General features: G+C 48.5%; 1 protein-coding gene across 6 annotated transcripts; it reads right to left on the reverse strand.

The window, feature by feature from the left end:
- Positions 1-2,692: 2,692 nt before the first annotated feature.
- Positions 2,693-19,416, reverse strand: Ing5 (inhibitor of growth family member 5). Of its 6 annotated transcripts, XR_012908165.1 has the most exons (9): positions 19,320-19,416; positions 17,133-17,204; positions 14,994-15,160; positions 14,558-14,669; positions 14,319-14,412; positions 8,918-9,053; positions 8,596-8,657; positions 5,777-6,723; positions 2,693-3,411 (listed from the first exon to the last, which is right to left on the reverse strand). XR_012908165.1 is itself a non-coding variant. In XM_075951357.1 (8 exons), the coding sequence occupies exons 1-8, from the start codon at positions 19,354-19,356 to the stop codon at positions 6,681-6,683; spliced, it is 720 nt and encodes a 239-aa protein (XP_075807472.1). In that variant the 5' UTR covers positions 19,357-19,416; the 3' UTR covers positions 2,693-6,680. The 6 variants fall into 6 exon arrangements, 5 of the variants coding, with proteins under 5 accessions (XP_075807472.1, XP_075807470.1, XP_075807469.1 ...); XM_075951357.1 differs by having other exon boundaries at positions 2,693-6,723; positions 14,319-14,409; XM_075951355.1 differs by having other exon boundaries at positions 2,693-6,723.

Here is a 19,416-nt window from a genome sequence, read left to right on the forward strand (position 1 = left end):
TACTTTAAATCTCTGTCCCAGGAAGGGCAGAAGGCTCCCGAGGCAAGACTACAAGTATAGCTTCGCTTCGCTGAGAAAAAGCCAAGGCATCCAGATAGTCCTTGCAAACTGGATAAGAGAAGGCAGCACTTAGGGGTCAGTAGCTATATGCTGTGTGCTGGGAGGGGGAGGATGCAAGCTGTGCCTTCAGTAGGCCAGTTCCCTGATGTCTGTCTGTCCACTCTCCCGGGTTTGTCAGACAGGGGCACTGGAACACGGTCAGTGCATCATCCTGGCATTGTCCAGGTCCAAGTCACAACTGCATCTGGATTCCTGTACTGGTTAGGACATTCCGGAGGCTTCTGCTACCCCTTCATACTAAGTTGGTCCTCACTCCGTAGGCCACTGAGGGTAACTGGCATAGAGAATGTCAGTGTGCTGGGTAGTTCTATGTCAGCTTGACACAAGCTCAAAAGGAGGGAACTCCAGTTGAGAAAATGCCCCATAAAATCCCCCTGGAGGGCATTTTCTTAGGTAGTGATTGATGGGGGAGGACACAGTTCTTTGTGGGTGGCGCCACCCTAACCTAGTGGTCCTGGGTTCTACAAGAAAGCAGGCCAATGAGCCAGGCATGTGTATGCCTTTAATCCCAGTACTTGGAAGGCAGAGGAGAGTGGATCTCTGTGAGCTCAAGGCCGGCCTGGTCTACAAAGTGAGTTCTGGGACAGCCAAAGCTATTACATAGAGGAAAGCCTGTCTTGGAAAAAAACAAACGAACGAACGAATTAAAAAAAAAAAGCAAGAAAAAAATGAAAAAAGCAGGTTGAGCAAGCCAGTTAGCAGTATCTCTCTATGGCCTCTGCATCAGCTCTTGCCTCCAGCCTCCTGCCCTGTGTGAGTTCTTGCCCTCTCTGTTTCTGGAGATGAACTGTCTACATTGAACTGTGGGTGAAATAAACCCTTTCTTCCCCATGTTGCTTTTGTTCATGGTGTTTCATCACAGCAGTAGTAACCCTAACTTAGACAGTTACAGTCAGGAACTAGAAAGACGCCCAGAGGGTGTTTGGTCCTTTTCTGTGAACACTCATAGCACCTGATCACCACAGCCCTCATTACCTGGTAGGCCAATAGCATCTTGGCCCCCTGGAACTGGTAACAGTTCAGAGCCAGTTAAGATCAGCAGTTTTAACTGAAGAGATAGCTCAGCAATTATGGGCACTGGTTGTTCTTCCAGAAGACTGGGGTTCAATTCCCAACACGCACATGGCAGCTCACCAGCATCTGCGTCCAGTCTCAGAGTATCTGATGACTTCTTCTGGCCATTTCGGGGACCAGGCACACACACATGGTGCATAGACATACATGTAGACATACACTCATACATGTAAAATAAACATAAATCTTTAAAAAATGTCAGGTGGTGGTGGCACCCACATTTAATCCCAGCACTCAGGAGGCAGAAGCAGGTGGGTCTCTGAGTTCAAGGCTAGCCTGGACACCACATAGTGAGTTCCTGGATAGCCAGAGCTTCGCAGGGAAACTCTACCTGAAAAAAACAAAGAACAGACAAACTAAAAGATCAGCAGTCAGTCATGCCAGCAGTGGAGGATCAAACCTTTAATCCCACCACTCAGGGGACAAGAGGCAGGTGGATCTATGTGAATTCTAGGCCAGCCTGGGTCTATAGATCAAATTCCAGGACAGCCAAGGCTACACAGAGAAACCATCTCAAAAAACAAAATAAATAAATAAATCTGCAAGAAAACAAAAAAATAAGCTGGCAGTCAGTCACTTGCCTATTCCACCACCCCAAGTACTGGACTTTCCTTTAATCCTAACAGCCACCCTGGGAAGTGACTGCTGATACCCTGGATATACATGGAGAATACAACATCTTGCCACAAAACCACAGCCTCTGACAAAGTTTCCCGTGATGGGTGAAAGGCTGGGCCTCATGCTAACCGGTGTCTGGAAATTCAGCACTGTCCAAAGGAATGTCTAAGACAACTCAGCAATGTGTATGCCCAGATTCATGTGTGGAAGCCCTGACCCCTAATGTGACTGGGGACAGGGCCTACCTGTGTGTAATTAAGGCTAAGTAGAGACTTATGGTTGGAATCCGCAGAACTTGCTATAAACACATGGGGACTGGCGATGTAGCTGTTTGATAGAGTACTTGCCTAGCATGCTTAAAAGTTCTGTATGTCTATGTAGGCCAGGCTGGTCTGGAACAAGCTATATAGACCAGGCTACCTCAAGCTCAGAGATCAGCCTGCCTGACCTCTCATGTGCTGGGATTATGGGTTTGTGCCACCGTACCTGGTAGTGGCAGCTCACACCTATATGCTAACAATTAATCCCAGCATTTGAGAGGTAGAGGCAGGTGGATCTCTGAATTTGAGCCTGGTCTACAGAGCTAGTTCCAAGACAGAGAAACCCTGTCTCGAAAATAAGAGTTTAGAAGACACACTAGAGAATTCCCTTCCTACCTAGCCCCACTCACCTTGCCATGTGAGTGCACGAGAGGCAGCTGCCTACAACCCAAGAGCAAACCCCCGGCAGATACCAACTGTGTGGTGTGTTTGTGTGTGCGCGCGCACGCGTGTTAGGTTCTCGGCCCAGAAGAGGCACAGCACACGTCAGACAAGTGTCCTACTGCTGAGACAGATTCCCCGACCTGTTTTCAAAATGACCTATTTACAAGTTTCTTCCCAAAAATACTTTATTTATTAAACAATATATCCATAATCCATGATCCAAAAATACAGATATACATCTTTACATTATTTAATAAAAAGATTTACAATAGTATCTCTCCTTTACAAAGGGGACAAAGGTAATAATTCCTTGAAAATAAAATGTGACATTCATGTTAAAGCTGCATCATCCGATGGATGGAGTGTGGTGAAGAAGGACCACCACAGCACATTCTGAGGGAAAAGACACTTCTTAGACCTCCCCTGCTTTAGAGCTCCTCTCGGCACAGGCAGTGAAGACCAATCTCTGCTCACAGAAAACAGGGTTCAAAGCCTGAAGTAAATGTCCCTCACTGTTTGATTTCACACCCTGAAGACCTGACCTCCCAGCCTCCTAACAGGGCCAACCCTGGCACCATATCACGTGGAGGAGTTGCTCTCCGAACAGTGTTATTGCTTGAAGCAGCCCTGCCAAGGCCTTCTGGAGGCAGGTGAGGGATAGAAGGCAAGATGCTGTATCCACAGGAGCAAGCAGGCGGCCACTTCCCCAGCCATCCACAAGCCCTCCCTCCGCACGGCTCTTCGGCTCTTCACGGCAGAGAGGAAGACAGTCGGTGGCCTGACTCCTGCTGACGTCACCTGCTGGACAGGCGAGTGGTCAGCACTGCTTGGACCATCACACTGCTAGCATGTTCACAGATCGTGGGGCTCAGTTCTCTATTAATTCATCATGCTTCTATAAGAAACGGGAGAAATTTAAACTACTGATAATATGCACAAAAAATGGGGAAGATGAGTCCTCTCCTCTTAGCAAAACACTCACATACTTACAAGGAAGGGGAATGAGACAGCGAAGACCCAGTCTTGGCTGCCACTGACCTGTGGGGGTCACCCTATTCACTCTGACTAGCGCCAGGTCTCAATGGGCAGGCATGGAAGAGTATCTGGTCCTAGAACGGTGCTCAGTGGCACAGCACCGTTGCTTCTGTGTTTCTGCAGCACCCAAGCAGGAGCTGGCAGTACACTTTTCCTTGAATAGCCTCGCTGCTCACAGATACTAACAATGGGACAAGCACTCCATCAGAGCCCAACTATGACCCAAAAGACCTTCCTTCCTGCTTTTTCCTGTTTCGTTGCCAAGGATCAAACCTAGGCCATCACTTCTGGAAGGCAGGTTTGCTCACCACCACACAACCAATGCCACACTGGTAGGCAAGTGATTCCACCACTAAGTTAAATTCCCAAATCCATGGATTCTGTTGTTTCCAAACTATACGAATCTTATTTTGGTGACATTACTGTAATTGTCAAAAGTAAAAAGAAAAAAAAAGCAGATAACTATAGAAATCTGCAAAATAAATAAATGTTAGAAGCCAGTATGCAGGATGGCCCCAAAGATGGAGTTTAACCAGCCTCTAGCAGGTCCACCAGGAAACCTCCTCTGCCTTAGGCTGAATCTCAGGTATTAAATCAGTTTCTAATGCATTATCAGGCAAGATCTGATTTAAAACTTCTTGTGCTTACAGAGATTATAAGAGGTCCAGACATTACAGGTGGCACACACCTATAATTCCAACATTTCATGGCTAAGGCAGGATGATGCTAGTTCAAAGACAGGGCTACATAATTAGGCCCTGCCTCCAAATAAATAAATAAATTAAATAAAATTAAAGGATGCATGAGGCCTGACCCCTAGGACTGAAGAAAGAAAAAAATAAAAAAGATTAAAGAATGAAGAAAAAGAGAGGGGGATATAACTCAATCTGTAGAATGCTTGCCTAGCGTGCATAAGGTTCTGGGTTGCAGCCAGATAATAGTGTACGCCTTATCAGACTGTGTGGCACACACCTTTAGTCCCAGCATTTGGTAGGCAGAGGAAGGCAGATCTCTGAGTTCCAGGACAGGCAGAACTACAAAGAGAAACCCTGTCTCAAAAAACAAAAACAAAAAAAGTTCTGGGTTTGGTCCCTAACATTGTAAAACCATACCTCTTGGTGTACACCTGTAACTTTAGCATTTGGGAGGTGGAGGAAGGAAGATCAAAGTTATCCTTGGCTACATTGTGAGTTCAAAGCCAGCCCAGGATACATAAGACCTGGTCTTTAGAATAAAAGGGAAAAGAGGGGAAAAAATTGTGTAACGTATCCTCACAACGTTTACTACGACAAAAGAAAGGCTAAATTAAGAAATGAAAATGTCTAGCCGGCAGTGGTGGCGCATGCCTTTAATCCCAGCACTTGGGAGGCAGAGGCAGGTAAATCTGTAGCTCGAGGCTAGCCTGGTCTACAAAACTAGTTCCAGGACAGCCAGGGCTAAAAAGTGAAATCCTGTCTCGAAAAACCAAAAACCAAACCAAACAAACAAACAAACAAACCCCAACCAACCAACAACAACAACAAAAATCCAACAACAAAAAAAAAAAGAAAATATCTAATCTGAGCCTGAGAAGGGGTCCCCAGGAAGAAAGCCAGCCCCTCAAGCCTAGAGGCCACAGGACCCGCATTTCCAAAGCTCCTCCTAGCCTAGAGACAAGCTTGGACAACTGCCTGGCACCTGCTGCCCAGGAAGAGTCAACATGGACCAACTAACTCAGTAGCATAAACACAAGCCATTCCTGTCTCCCTCTCACTGGGATAGGCTGTGCAGGACACCCTGACCAGTAAGAACAGGACCATGATGGCATAATGTGGGGCAGATACAACTCCCTCTTGCCTTGTGCCCTTTCCTTGGATAAAGTGGGAGGGAACTGTATCGATTTAGACATGGCCATCTTAAAACAATATGCCTGTCGTCAGATAAACAACTGGTCTCTCCTTAAATTGGAAATCGCATAGCCCAACTCTCCCTTGCGGGTCTTTCTCTCGAGTGAGGCCAGGGACCGGCTCTCTTTGGTTTTCAGAGAGCCGGAGACACTAGAAAACATGCCAGAGGAATTCTAAGTCATAGGAAACTCTCAGGATCCTGTCACACTTAAGGAACCACCACAGATGCATCTCAACAGGCTCTGTGCATACATCCCCCCACCCCCGCCCAAATATTTCCAAATTCAACACTGGTTTCGTGGACACTGGTTAGACGAAGAGTATACTCTAGTTTCCTACCTTCATTCCAGAACCGCTACTGGGCACACAAATTCACAAATCATGTCACATAATTGTAGCCCCTTGAATATAAGCCGGTGGTCCAGTGGGATGCAACACAGCAAAGTTCTAACATCAGCTCACAGTACAGACTCACTTCATAGACACACAGACCCAAGACCTTCATGCTATTACAATAATTTCATCTTCACAGTAAAAAAATAGTTAGGAATTCCCAGAGAGGTGGAAGCTCAGCCTGACTGTTCTGTCTGCTGTTGGGCAGTGCTGGTCGGATAACTGACAGTTCGAGGCTAATGGAAGCTGAATCTCCAGGGCAAGCTGGAAGTTCACATGGAAAGGCGGTGCACAACGCAACAGAGGGCACTTCTACCTGGGAAGAGCCCCCAGTCCCTTCCAGACACATCAGAGGTATGTTGGCCAGGAGTCCCTGGTCTTCAGCCAGGGTGAGAGCACAGCATGGGCCAGCGTCTGGGAAGACCTGGCTCACAGAACAGCAGCTTCCATGGTGCCACAAGCCAGTCCTGGATGACACGGACACGCAAGGCCGACCCTCTAGTGACAGAGCAGTGGCGGTAGACCAGGTGAAAAACGTGTCCAGCCTGCACCATGCACTTTGCCTACAGCCCCAAGGGACCCTTGGCACAAGGGGTGCTGCCCTCCCAGTGCTGGGAGGCCGCAGGAGTGGGGAGCCTGCACGGGAAGTCACTGTGGCAAGTCCCTGCGAGATTGTTCTGTGCAAATGGTGCAGTGGCTTCTTATTTTGGGAAATATCCAAAACTACAATTGGCCACTGAATTATTAAATATCAGTTGAAATAAGGTAGTTTTTAAATGAAAGATAATATTGCAACATGAGTGAAGAAATATATTAGCTTGCTCTTCAGCCTGGCACAACAACCTCTTCGTTACTTCTTCTTCCTCTTTTCCTGCACACATCGGGGACAGAACCTGTGACATAAAGACACGGCAATCAACCTTCTGCATCGTATGTCCTGGCACACAGGACACCCAAGTACATACTTCCTGCCTCCCCCAGGGTAGCTGGATTCGGGGAAGACAGTGCCGGAGGACAGACACAGCAAGTGAGACGTGCAGTCTTTCACCTGGGGAGCGCTGACTGCATATCTGAGGTTGACTAGTACATGTCGGCACGGTCTTGTTATAAAGTTGATAAAACTGGTCCTACTATGAGGTGCCCCCTACTGAGGTGACACCAACGGCTGGCTGGCTGGACATGCTGAAGACCCCATGTGCAGACACAGGCCTGATAAGTCTGTGGACACTAGTTCCTGAGACAGCTGCACTTGGCCCTGGAGACTGAATGGGTCACACAGACCCAAGACCTTCATGCTATTACAATAATTTCATCTTCACAGTGCTGTCGGTCAAGCACACATCAGAGCCTCAGACAGTATTCATGAAAACTCCAGAACACAGCAGCCACTCAGGATCCAAAGAGACATTCCAGTAAGGTCCTGATGTGGAGCCAGCTCTCTGACATCACTTCCCTCTGTGCTCAGAAGCTCTGAGTACTGACCATGTCAGTTAGAAGTCACGAGTTCCTCTGAGGAAGCCCATTCCGGTAACTACAGAAAGACACGCTGGAACCCCACTCCCCAGTTTCTCTGTCTGGCTTTGGGCCTAGCACATCGAGTAGCTGCCAGGCTTATAGACTCTCCAAGGTTGTGACATTCCAATAGCTTTGTCAGACTCCCTACCTGGAGATCCTGCAAACAACACACCACGTCCAACTTGAACCTGAAGTCAGATTCCACTGCCTCACGCAAGCCTGCTCTTTTCCCTTTCCTCAACCGAGAAACCACCACCCATCGGCAGCCCAGCCATACACCTGCTCCCACACACCCACTGCCATGGCAGCCCAACCCACTCCCACAGGGCACAGGCCCAGCCAAGGCACATGCATGCCATATGGTTCTTGTAACATGAGGTAAGGAGCCATGCACAGTGGGCATGCTCGATAAGGTGAGATTACATTCACACCACACACATCTGACCAAAAGTCCTTGCAACATGGCATCCACCCCTCCTTTCCCAGGTGACTCTCAAACTGGCCAAGGGCTGATCTACACACCAAGAATGTTACCGTGAGATAGATGCTCCAATTGCTCCTAGGAGGAAGGCCCAAGCCCTACTATTTCATTTTAAGAACATGCATTCACTTTTAACATAAGTCAACAAAACCAGGTTTTTATTCAAAGAAAACCTTGAGAACCTCTTGAACAGTTAAGTAGTCTGCTGCTGGCCGAATGTAGGATGGAAACAGGAACATGCAAGCCTCCTGTGCCCTGGTAGATGGAGCCCCTGGAGGGGAACACAACGATTCTACAGCTCCTTCCTATGTTCTTCATGATCCCCATTTTCCCCTGGAGACAAGAACCTGCTCTCCTCGTCTTTGCTGAAAATAACCGCTACCCTACCTGGAGCCAGAGGGCGAAGGTGACACAGTCCAGTGATAGAGCCCTGGCCTGGAACGCTGGGTGCACACTGGGCTGGAGACAGGGAGCCCTTCTTCCAAGGGCGTCAGTGTAAGACTATACACACCCAGGTTAGCTGAGCAGTAGACCTCTGTCTCTAAGTCTGCTAACACCACCACCTCCCCTCCCCAGTCAGGACCAGTGCTGCAGAAACACGGAGACATACAACGAGACCCAAAGCACCAGACAGGCTTGTCTCTAAGTCTGCTAACACCACCACCTCCCCTCCCCAGTCAGGACCAGTGCTGCAGAAATACGGAGACATCCAACAAGACCCAAAGCACCAGACAGGCTTGTCCGAGACTGCGGTCAATCCCATACTAACCACTTTCCTTTGGGCTTTGTGGTGAGATCCACACAGGCAAAGTGAAACCACTCAATTGGACACTGCAAAGCAAGGAGAAAACCTGTGTCACACCTATGCACTCTGTATGTTAGACATAGAAAGGTTAACACCCACCCGTCTCTACAAGGCTCGTCCCAGGGAACATGTATCCTTTAAGATCCACTCATGCTGGGTGATGGTGAAGCTCATCTTTAATCCCAGCACTTGGGAAGCAGAGGCAGGCGGATCTCTGTGAGTTCGAGGCCAGTCTTGTCTACATAGTGAGTTCCAGAATAGGAAGGCTATACAGAGATGCACTCACATCTGGATTGTCACAGCCGATCATCTCCCCGTAGGACACCTGGTGGCACAGGCAGTACGTAGGCTCATTTGGATCCACAGGCATGTCCAGCACGTCAGAGGGGTGCACAGATAGGATGCTGTCAGTAAACTCAGACCTGAAGGGAGGGAAAGATCTGCTGACTACAGGGCACCAGGAGGAAGGCAGCAGATGCACAAGGCCATACCACCGCCCTTCCATCAACGGCCCACAGCTCCTCTCCCCTGGAGCCAAAGATGCTTGCAGGTTTCAAAGGAAGAATCTGCAGTGACCCTGAGCTAATGATCACTCATAAACTTGCTTCTGATTTCCTTGTTACTGGAACTTGGGAACAGCCCTAATACCCGTCACTGAGATACATTTTCAAGGATAACCTCACAACCTTCCAGCCAAATCTCTAAGAATTTATAGTGAGAATAATATGGTGTGCTATTATCAGCGAAGAGATTCCCTTGGACTGTGACAGCCACAAACCTGGGGCAGCAGCACACGGCACTCACACCACCCACTTAATACCAGCAGAGGTCGTAGACGCAGGCAGTGGGGTCTGAGATTGCTAATGGCACTCAGCAGCAACTAAATCCAACATCAACCATTGCTGCCTACTGGGGACAAAGACCCCTCCAAATGGACAAAGCTGCTGCTTTCTCTGGGCCTCCCTTCTGTTTCAGCTGTCACCTCCTGGTGGTGACAAAAGCATGGCCCCCTGCCAGCAGATAGCTAACATTTGGGAAGAGTCTGTGTCTCACCCAAGGCTGACCTCAGGGTTGAGGCACTCACCAGAACCAATGGCTATACCCTCCTCTCTTGGAGTATCTACCCAGGTACCCTTCTTAGTCTCCTTTGGGTTCCAAGTATCTACCCATTAACCTCACCCAGCTACCCACCAGACTAACAAGAATCAGCACTATCCTGATGTGGGAAGGTCATATGTCAATCGTCAATCTGTTGCTTTCATTGGTTAATAAAGAAACTGCCTTGGCCCATTTGATAGGCCAGCCCTTAGGTGGGTGGAGTAGACAGAACAGAATGCTGGGAAGAAGGGAAGTGAGCTCAGAGCCACGCCGCTTCTCTCAAGGGCAGACGCGATGAAGCTCTGGCCCAAGATGGGCGTAGGCTAGAATCCTTCCGGTAAGCTACTGCCTCGTGGAGCTACACAGATTATTAGAAATGGGTTAGTTGAGATGTGAGAGTTAGCCAAGAAGAGGCTAGATATAATGGGCTAGGCAGTGTTTATATGAATACAGTTTGTGTGTTGTTATTTCGGGTGTAAAGCTAGTCGTGTGGGAGCCGGACGAGATGAAAAGCAGGCCTGCCTGCAGCTCCTTCTACACTATCCTACTCACTCCCCAATGCTGGAAGCTGCCTCTGGTCTCTAAACAGCAGCCTGGTGAGAATGCTGCCCCTTCGCCCTCCCCTGTACCTGCTGCCTACATAGTGAAGCCCACCCTTCACTATAGACCAGGACATTGAACTTACACTTTACATGTGGTTTTCTCTTTTTTCGAGACAAGGTTTCTCTGTAGCTTTGGAGCCTGTCCTGGAACTAGCTCTTGTAGCCCAGGCTACATTGGCATTTTGCCTGCCTGTATGTCTGTGCGAGAGTGTCGAGTCTCCTGGAACTGGATTTCTAGACAGCAAGGAGCTGCCATGTGGGTGCTGGGAATTAAAACTGGGTCCACTGGAAGAGCAGTCAGTGCTCTTAACCACTGAGCCATCTCCAGCCCCTTTACATGTGCTTTTCAAATAACCATGTAAACTGTAGGGCGGTCGACACAGTATAATCCCTAAACCTGTAATACCACTATCCATACTTACACCTCAACTAGGAATGATAGTGATGATAAATTAATATGGCCAGTTCCCATGAGGCTATGGCAAGCACAAGGTGAGATGGTGATATAAATTAATATTGGCCAGTTCCCATGAGGCTATGGCAAGCACAAGGTGAGATGGTGATATAAATTAATATTGGCCAGTTCCCATGAGGCTATGGCAAGCACAAGGTGAGATGGTGATATAAATTAATATTGGCCAGTTCCCATGAGGCTATGGCAAGCACAAGGTGAGATGGTGATATAAATTAATATTGGCCAGTTCCCATGAGGCTATGGCAAGCACAAGGTGAGATGGTGATATAAATTAATATTGGCCAGTTCCCATGAGGCTATGGCAAGCACAAGGTGAGATGGTGATATAAATTAATATTGGCCAGTTCCCATGAGGCTATGGCAAGCACAAGGTGAGATTGTGATAAATTAATATGGCCAATTCCCATGAGGCTATGGCAAGCACAAGCTTGCACAGCTATGACACAGCTGCCGCCAAGTCCTTTGGCCAAGTGGCCATGGGAACCTGACTGAGCACTGCTCCAGGTCTCCCATAGAAAATGACGGATACCACAAGCTATAACTGACACGTTAGGCCATCTCATCATGGAAAACCTGCCGAACACAGGCTAGAGACAGGCACTGTGTAGAACTCCAGACAGCAACAGGCAAGTGTCTAAGCTTCAGGCTCTGAAGCCACAACAAGCTCCCACCCTGATACAGCAAGTCCAGGACTTCAGTGCCTTGGGCTATCTCTGGATGCCTACTGTCAAGGCCTGAGCACACCCCTTGTTCCAGCAGTCTCCCGACTGAACATATGCAAATTGGGATAGCGGCTGCACTGCCACTCATGGGCCAGAGGGAACAGATGCCCTACCACTGTCACCAACCAGCCACGGCTGCAGCAAGCCCAGCAAGCAGGTCTGAAAGCAGTGACTGTCTCCTAAGCATCAGACCTAACATGGTGGCTCCTGTCAAGGGAGAAACTGAACAGTCTGCCTCATCTGTGAGATTTTAGGAGTAGTTACAATGCCTGTCTTATACCTGAGGCCTTAGGGGGATGCTCCAGCCAGTGGGTACTGGCTTCCCCACCACCTAGAGACCCCTATACTGGGCTCCTTGTGCTGAGGACACTATGGAAAACACTCAGTGAAGAAGACAACCAGCAAGACTGTCTGTGCAAACCCAGAAGCATGGCGTCTGGGTTTTGCGGAAGGAAGGAGCAGAGACATCATGTTGCCATCCCACAAGTCAGAAATGCAAAGCTCAAAACCACTTTACAGGCAGCAAGACCCTGGAGTAATAGAGCTGGGTGATCTGCAGCAATAGAGAGGTTGTCCATCTGGTAGATTTGGCAGGAAGGGTGGCCGAGCTATTTACATAACACTGTAGGACCTACATGTGGTAGCCATGGACACCCAGTCTATGTGCTGAACATGAACTAAATGAGTTCTATGTCAACAAAGGCAGAGTGACAATTTCCTCGCTCTAGAGTCTGTGAGACCAGGACTCATTTTCACAGCCAGTTTGTCCTCAACGCAGAAGCAATGAGGGCGGTAGGAAGCTGACTTACAGAACACATACACAGCCTTTCGGGATGTAAACTTGAGAGAAGAGAGCTTTAAATAGCTATCGTAAGGAAGTTAATGCTCGGCACTCGGGATGCCAGAGTTCAAAGTGCATTGATTTTTGGCCAAAGACTAAGACCTATCTAAAAAAAAAAGAAAAGGTTAAAAGATTTATGACTAGGACTGAAGGGATGGCTCAGAGGTTAAGAGCACTGGCTGCTCTTCTAGAGGTCCCGAGTTCAATTCCCAGCAACCACGTGGTGGCTCACAAACATCTATGATGAAATCTGGTACCCTCTTCTGGCCTGCAGGCATACATGCAGGCAGAATGCTGTATGATAAATAAATAAATAAATAATAAAAAATATTTATGACTAAATGGATAGAAATATACATCATTTTCAAAAATAGGAGCTAAAACTGTATTTTTAAAAAGGGAATCAAATCAAACGGGTGCTCTAGCACTGAAAACTATTATCTTTATCAGCATACACAAGTTGCTAACCTATAGTCTGATTCTCTCCCACAATGAGCAGACATCTGTAATAGCTGCACAGCCCACTGGGGGAGGTACTGGTTAGATGCACACAGATTAAGCCTCCCCTCAACCCCGGTTCACAAAGGAATTCTACTTAGCAGCACTGCTTAGACCTCAGCTTCTTGAACTGTGGGTCACAAATCCTAAACTATATGAATGTGTGAGGGCAGGGGTTCCTCAGAAAATCTGGCAACAGTAGAAGGTTTCAGAATACTCAATAACCAAACAATCTCAGCACTTGGGAAACAGAAGCAGGTGGATCTCTGTGAGTTCCAGACCAGGACTACATGGTGAGATTCTGTCTCAAAACTAAAACAAAACAAAAAGACCAAAACAAACAAACAAAACCTAAGAAATTCTTAGCACTGACAATTGTAAAATTAAAAGATCAATCAACTCTAAAAAACAATGAGAATGTTCTAAATCCTTCACTATCAAATCTCAAGCAAAAACAAATTTTTATGTTAAAAACAAGTAACATTAATAGGTACCTCACTAGTATACAAACTTGCTTTATCAGCCAGGCAGTGGTGGTGCACACCTTTAATCCCAACACTTGGGAGGCAGAGGCAGGCAGATCTCTATGAGTTTAAGGCCAGTCTGGTCTACAAGAGCTACCTCCAGGACAGGCTCCAAAGCTACAGAGAAAGTCTGTCTCGAAAAACAAAACAAATTTATGGTCTGTATTCACAGTATGTAAGTACTTAGGAGGCTGAGGAAGAAAGATCATTAGTCCAAGGCCAGTCTTGGCCATATATCTAACCTTACCCCAAAACATAAACAAAACAAAACAAAAACCAGGACCCTGTTGGGAGGACTGGCTGTAGCTCAGGGACTGAACAAGAGCTAGTGCTTAGCATATGCAAGGCCCTGGGTTTCCACTCCCCGCAACACCCAAGCACCAGGAGGTTCAGCCAGAGTTCCCTGCCCTCCCTCTTTGGTCAAGCTTTGGCTTCTCCAGCCTCCCCCAGAACTCATGGCCAGAGGTCTCCTGTCACTTCACAATTTTCCCTTTAGTCCAGACATCACGTCAGTGAAACAGCACAATGCCTCTGGGAGAAGAAAGTGGTAGATAAGCCTGAAGAATTCAGGATAAATGATGTGTGTCTAACAAGTGCAGTCACATAGTTTAACGGCAAACACGGACAAAACACGCATCATTGTATAAAACCACCGACCGTAAGTTCAGCTACTTATAGAGTGGCTTCGACCCAGCACTGCCAGTAAGTACGCAGCACTCTCCTGACGCCGAGGGTGGTATACACATGAACTCAGAGGGCTCTGTTACTGTTGTGTACATAGGACGTGAAGAGACTGCCCAAGAACATTGTGCACCTGGCCTGGCTCAGCAGGCGTTCAGTGCCAGAGTAGTGGGGACTCACCCAGGCATTCTCCCTGCTGCTCGAAAACCAGTGTTCCATTGGGAAAAGAGGGTGGAAACATCTTACCCGCTTTTATGCTTCTTTTTCTTAGGTGTGTCCTCTTCTGACGTCCTCCTGCCTCGGCCCCGGGAGCTTCTCTTTTCTTTCTGACTCCGACCTTCTGAAGGACAAAGACCCATTATTATCACAGAACAGACCAATGTGGAACAAGATTCACCCACTCATTTACCATCGTGTCCCTAACACATTTAGAGGAAAGCCTTCCAAACTGCAGTCACTAGCAAAGAGAACATCGGTCAACTTGCTTTTCAAGCTTCGTGATCCAGTGCTTTCAAAGTCGCTTCCGTCCATCCTGTCCTTCAGGTCAGCCTCAAAGCGTGCCAGGTCAGCATCAAGCCTTCGGATGTGTTTGTCCACCTGCAAAAGGACACTTGAACATGTGACTTCATAGTAAAACGAAGGCTAGGGATGCAGCTCAGTGGCTCAGCGCTTGCCTGGTGTGCACAAAGCCCTGGATTAGACCTCCCCAAGAAAACACCAACAAACAATGGTTCCACCAACAAGCAAGACAAGCAGGGCCCAAAAAAGCAAAATCATGGGAGTAGGCCCAGATGGCGACCCCCAAAGCACCCTCTCTCTGGATGCTCTAAACTCCCACCCTAGATACATGTTTCCATACACCTTTTTCCTCCTGCGGCATGGGAGGCAGGAGTGAAGGCCTGCACTGCGCCCTACACTCACCATCTCATAGGTCTGCATGGCTAGCTGCACCTTGTCATCACTGTACTCCTTGCACTTGCTGTAGGCGTTCTGGATCTTCTGCAGGTGCTCCACACGCTGGTCTGAAGAGAGAGTCTTCACTGTGGAAATATACTCCGCAGCCAGGATGTCAATCTCTGCCTTCTTATCTGAGTGGGACCGGTGAGAGGCGGAAGAAAGAGGTAGAGTGACACGCATCCAAGAAGCTGGCAGGAGCATCCCTGGTCATGCCAGTGTACACTCTGTGACACAGCGACTTGTCCCGGGCAGACCAACACAAGCATCATCTAGCAGGTAGTCAAATTGCCCGCTGACTCTCACGAGCAGCAAATTTTATGGTCATCGTGCCTACTATCTGGTGCACAACTTAGTCACATACCCAGAGGAGGAGCACTTAGGCACCAAAATATACTTAGGAAAACACACAAAACCCACAAAAGCAAGAAGCGGTCAAAATGTCCAACCCACAGTCAGACTAGTGAGCGAGGCTATGCTACATCTACACCACCTAGGGTACAAGGCCAACTAATGACTTACAACCTACGGTTGAGTCCAACAGATGTTGACAGTGAACAACAGAGCAAAACGTGTAAAAACACGCTGCATGCTTCCAAGAGCAGGGACACATGCAACTCTGCTCTAACCAAGAAGTGGGACTTCTTCAAACATTCCACACACAAGACCAATAACAATGTCATATAAAATTGCCTTCCCGACAAAAATTTTCCCTGTTTAGATGAGTTGCAACCCCCCAGGATAGTTCAGTACAGTTGTAAATGTTCCAAAATGGAAAAACATAAAAATCCAAAACACTCCAGGCCCAAAGCATTTTGGATAAGGAATACTCACTTATAAACGGTACAGAAATGGGGAAAAAAACTTGGAAGGAGAAGAGCAACAAACATTCTGACTGTAAAGGACAATAGCTGAAAAGCTCTAAAAATTGTGTAGGAAGCCAGAAACCAGGCTGGGGAAATAGCTCAGTGGGTAAAGCCATCACTGTGATAATGACATGAGTCCAAGCCCCCCAGAACCCACTTAAAAGCCAAGTGTGGGGAAAAAAAGGGGTGGGGGGCCTGGAGAGATGGCTTAGAAGTTAAGAGCACTGGCTGCTCTTCCAGAGGTCCTGAGTTCAATTCCCAGCAATCTAGAATGAGGTCTGGCGCCCTCTTCTGGTGTGTAGGCATACATGCCAGAACACTGTATACAAAATACATAAATCTTAAAAAAAAAAAAAAAAAGAGCCAAGTGTACTCGCATGTGCATCTGTAATTCCAGCGCACTCACTGGGAGATGGGGGCCAGAGACTGGAAAATCCCAAATATGCAGAAGTAAACAAGAAAAGAGACCTTGTCTCTGAACCCAAGGCTGTCCTGTCCTATATGCCATGACAAGTGTGTACCCACACACATGCATATACACATACCATGTATGTACACACACAGAGATTAAAAACAAACAAACAAACCAAGAAACCACACTTGAGTTAAAAGCACCAGCACTCTCCTCCCGACCCCCACACTCAGGAGGCTATGGAAGGTACACTGGGAGTTCATGGGCAGCCTAGGCTATGGAATTAAGACCTCATCTCTAAATAAATAAATAAGAACCTGAGATGGGCATGGTGGTACACACATCTAATCTCAACATTCAGGAGACAGAGGCAGGGGGATCCCTATGAGTCTGGCCTGCTCTACACAGGCAGTTCCAGGCCAGTCAAGGCAACATAGAAAGACCTTGTCTCAAAAAACTACACAAGAAAAAACCCACCAAGTGTAGTCAGAGTTTTGTATTTATAAGCAATCTTAAATCTCCATGTTGATTATTTGGGAGCAAGCGGTGGGGACAGGAAAACTCTGACTACAAGTCAGACAGTGGTGGCGCAGGCCTTTAATCCCAGCACTTGGGAGGCAGAGGCAGGAGGATCTCTGAATTCGAGGCCAACCTGGTCTACAGGATGAGTTCCAGGACAGCCAGGGATACACAGAGAAATCTTGTCTCGAAGACATACAATGCAAAGCCTGTGCTATACAAGGTCCCTTCAGAGCTCTCTGATACCCTATGTCCTTTGCCATCTCTCTCTCTGACCAATGCTCAAAACCCAGCTCAGGCTATACCCACCTTCCGTTCTCTGGTCTAGCTCTCGCATCAGCTGGAAGTTCCTCTGAAGTTCACAGGGAAGGTTCTCAATGCCTGAAAGAGACAAGAAAAGGCTGTACTTCTCAGCAGACGAAAATCTGCCTCTAGGGCTGGAGAGATGGCTCAGCTACTAAGAGCACTTACTGCTCTTCCAGAGGGCCCGGGTTCAAGTCTCATCACCTATGTGAAAGCTCACAGCCATCTGTAACTCCAGTTCTGGGGATCTGATGTCCTCTCTGGCCTCAGAGGGCACTGCACACATGTGGTGCATAGACATACATGCAGGCAAAACACACATATACACAAAATAAAACAAATCAATAAATCTTTAGCGGGGAGAAAAAAAAACCTATCTCCAGGGCCTTACACCAAAGCCTGCAGGCTTTATCATCATTTCTGTTCCAGTTAGGAACTAAAATGACTGAGACCATTTTAGGGGCAGGTACCAACAGCCTGAGAGAACCTGGGTCCTGTCGTGATATTTCATTTGTATTTTAATAACTAAAGCTTGCCTGAAGACCAGAGAGTAAAACAGCCCCACTTGTCAGCCTCACAGACCGGGCAGCAATAACACACACCTTTAATCCCAGCCCTAGAGAGGAATATAAAACGGGAGAAGACGGCTCTCACACAGAGTCTCTTCCTGAGATTCCCGGAGGCAGGATGTCATTTCGGACTGAGGTAGAGATAGGAGCCAGTAGTTGGCTGTTTTGCTTTTCTGACTTTCAAGTTGAACCCCAATGTCTTCCTCTGGGTTCTTATGAGATGTGCTAAAGAGTCCTCCTGGATTTCTCCAACCCTGTCCTGACGGCTACTGCACCAGGAACTGTAGACCAAGCGGTCCCCAAGACATGCTCTCTCTGCACGGCCCAGCATATCAGCCTCTAGCCACGCGCAGCCGTGAGCCCTGGAAATGCAACCAGAGCCGCCGAGCAGCTCTCTAGTCCCTGTGGTTAGAGTTAGTCCACTGCTTTCCTGCCTGCACTGTGTCCCCTGGTGAAAAGCCACCTGCATCAAGCTCTCGGCAGGCTCCAACTGCCTTCTGGGTCCTGTCCCACTCCAAATACTCTCTATAGCCAACATGGCCAGTATTTTAGGCCTACATCTTATAACACTTGCCACTATAAGCCTGTATCTTCCTGAGCTCATCAAGTCATTATCACCCACAGCCTGACTCCATGGCCCTGGCAAGCTAGTCAACACTCGACCCTCCAGTGGCCCTCTCTACTCTCAGAGAGAGGACCCTTTATCTGCAGTCTCCACTGCTACATTTATTTCCAGGCCTGAGTCTTCTATGAACTTTAAAAAAAAAGGGGGGGGGGGGTGAGTGTGCCTCAACTATCAGTGAGTTGTGGAGAAATGGGGCTCCTGCCCACCTGTGGCACAGGGCAGGTGGCGAGTGTGGACATCAGCCATCACATGATGCCAACACTGAAATGAACCCGTCTTGGATCCACCTCAGAATACCCACTGGACACTAGACTGGTGACAGATCACCTTGGACACCCACTTCCCAAACCCAGCTAGATAATCGAAGCACAAGGGCGCCGCACTGGCTTGATCCACCTCCCTACAAAGGGTCTCAATTCCTCACACGTAAAGAGTGGAAAAATAATCTCCCTCAATTCTCACCGGGAGTCAATCTCACCGTCTAAAAATAAACGGAGGAAGACATGCCCGGGATGTCAAAGATCAACCCGTTACACAGGACATCGTCCCCTGTCAGACTGGCTTGTGACAGACAGCACGACTTCCCGCGAAATAACGTACCCCACTAGCCTAAAGCTCCCTACTGCTGTTCCAAAAGCAAACACCACAAGCCTCAGGTTAAGGGGCGGACCTCCCCCAAGCAAGACTGAATTGGAGGGGAGGGGACAGGGGCGTGGTCGGCGTCGGGGGGTGTGGCTGAAGCGGAGAGGGCGGGCTGAGCCTCAGGCTCCGCCCCTCCGTGACGCACCTGGAATTGGCGCGGCGGAGGCGGCGGGACCCCGCGCCGCGCCCCACGCCCTCCATCCACGACCCCGCCCCAGAAAGGCCGTGAGCCCCCACTTGTTCCCATGACCGGTCCCCATCCGCGACCGCACCCCGGGGTCCCGCACGGGTCGCGGTGGGCCAGGGGCGGCGGCGGCGCAGACCCGCGAGGGCGGGCGGCTCGACCAAGGTGCTTACTGTCCAGATAGTGCTCCAAGTACATGGCAGTCGCCATCTTCGCTGCGGCCACGCTCGGGGTCTGCGCGAGCGGGCGGTGCCGCGGACTCGGGGCGGG

Source organism: Microtus pennsylvanicus, chromosome 17, assembly GCF_037038515.1.
Source record: "Microtus pennsylvanicus isolate mMicPen1 chromosome 17, mMicPen1.hap1, whole genome shotgun sequence".
Classification (NCBI taxonomy): Eukaryota; Metazoa; Chordata; class Mammalia; order Rodentia; family Cricetidae; genus Microtus; species Microtus pennsylvanicus.

Bases quoted from the DNA above. Each gene is read 5' to 3' on its own strand.
- Ing5 (XM_075951353.1), bottom strand. From the start codon at position 19,356: ATGGCGACTGCCATGTACTTGGAGCACTATCTGGACA. The intron at 15,161-17,132 runs GTGGGTATAGCC...GGTCCCACTCAG, and splicing joins GCTAGACCAGAGAACGGAAG to ATAAGAAGGCAGAGATTGAC. The intron at 8,658-8,917 runs GTGAGTGCATCT...CTTGCTTTGCAG, and splicing joins TCGGCTGTGACAATCCAGAT to TGTCCAATTGAGTGGTTTCA.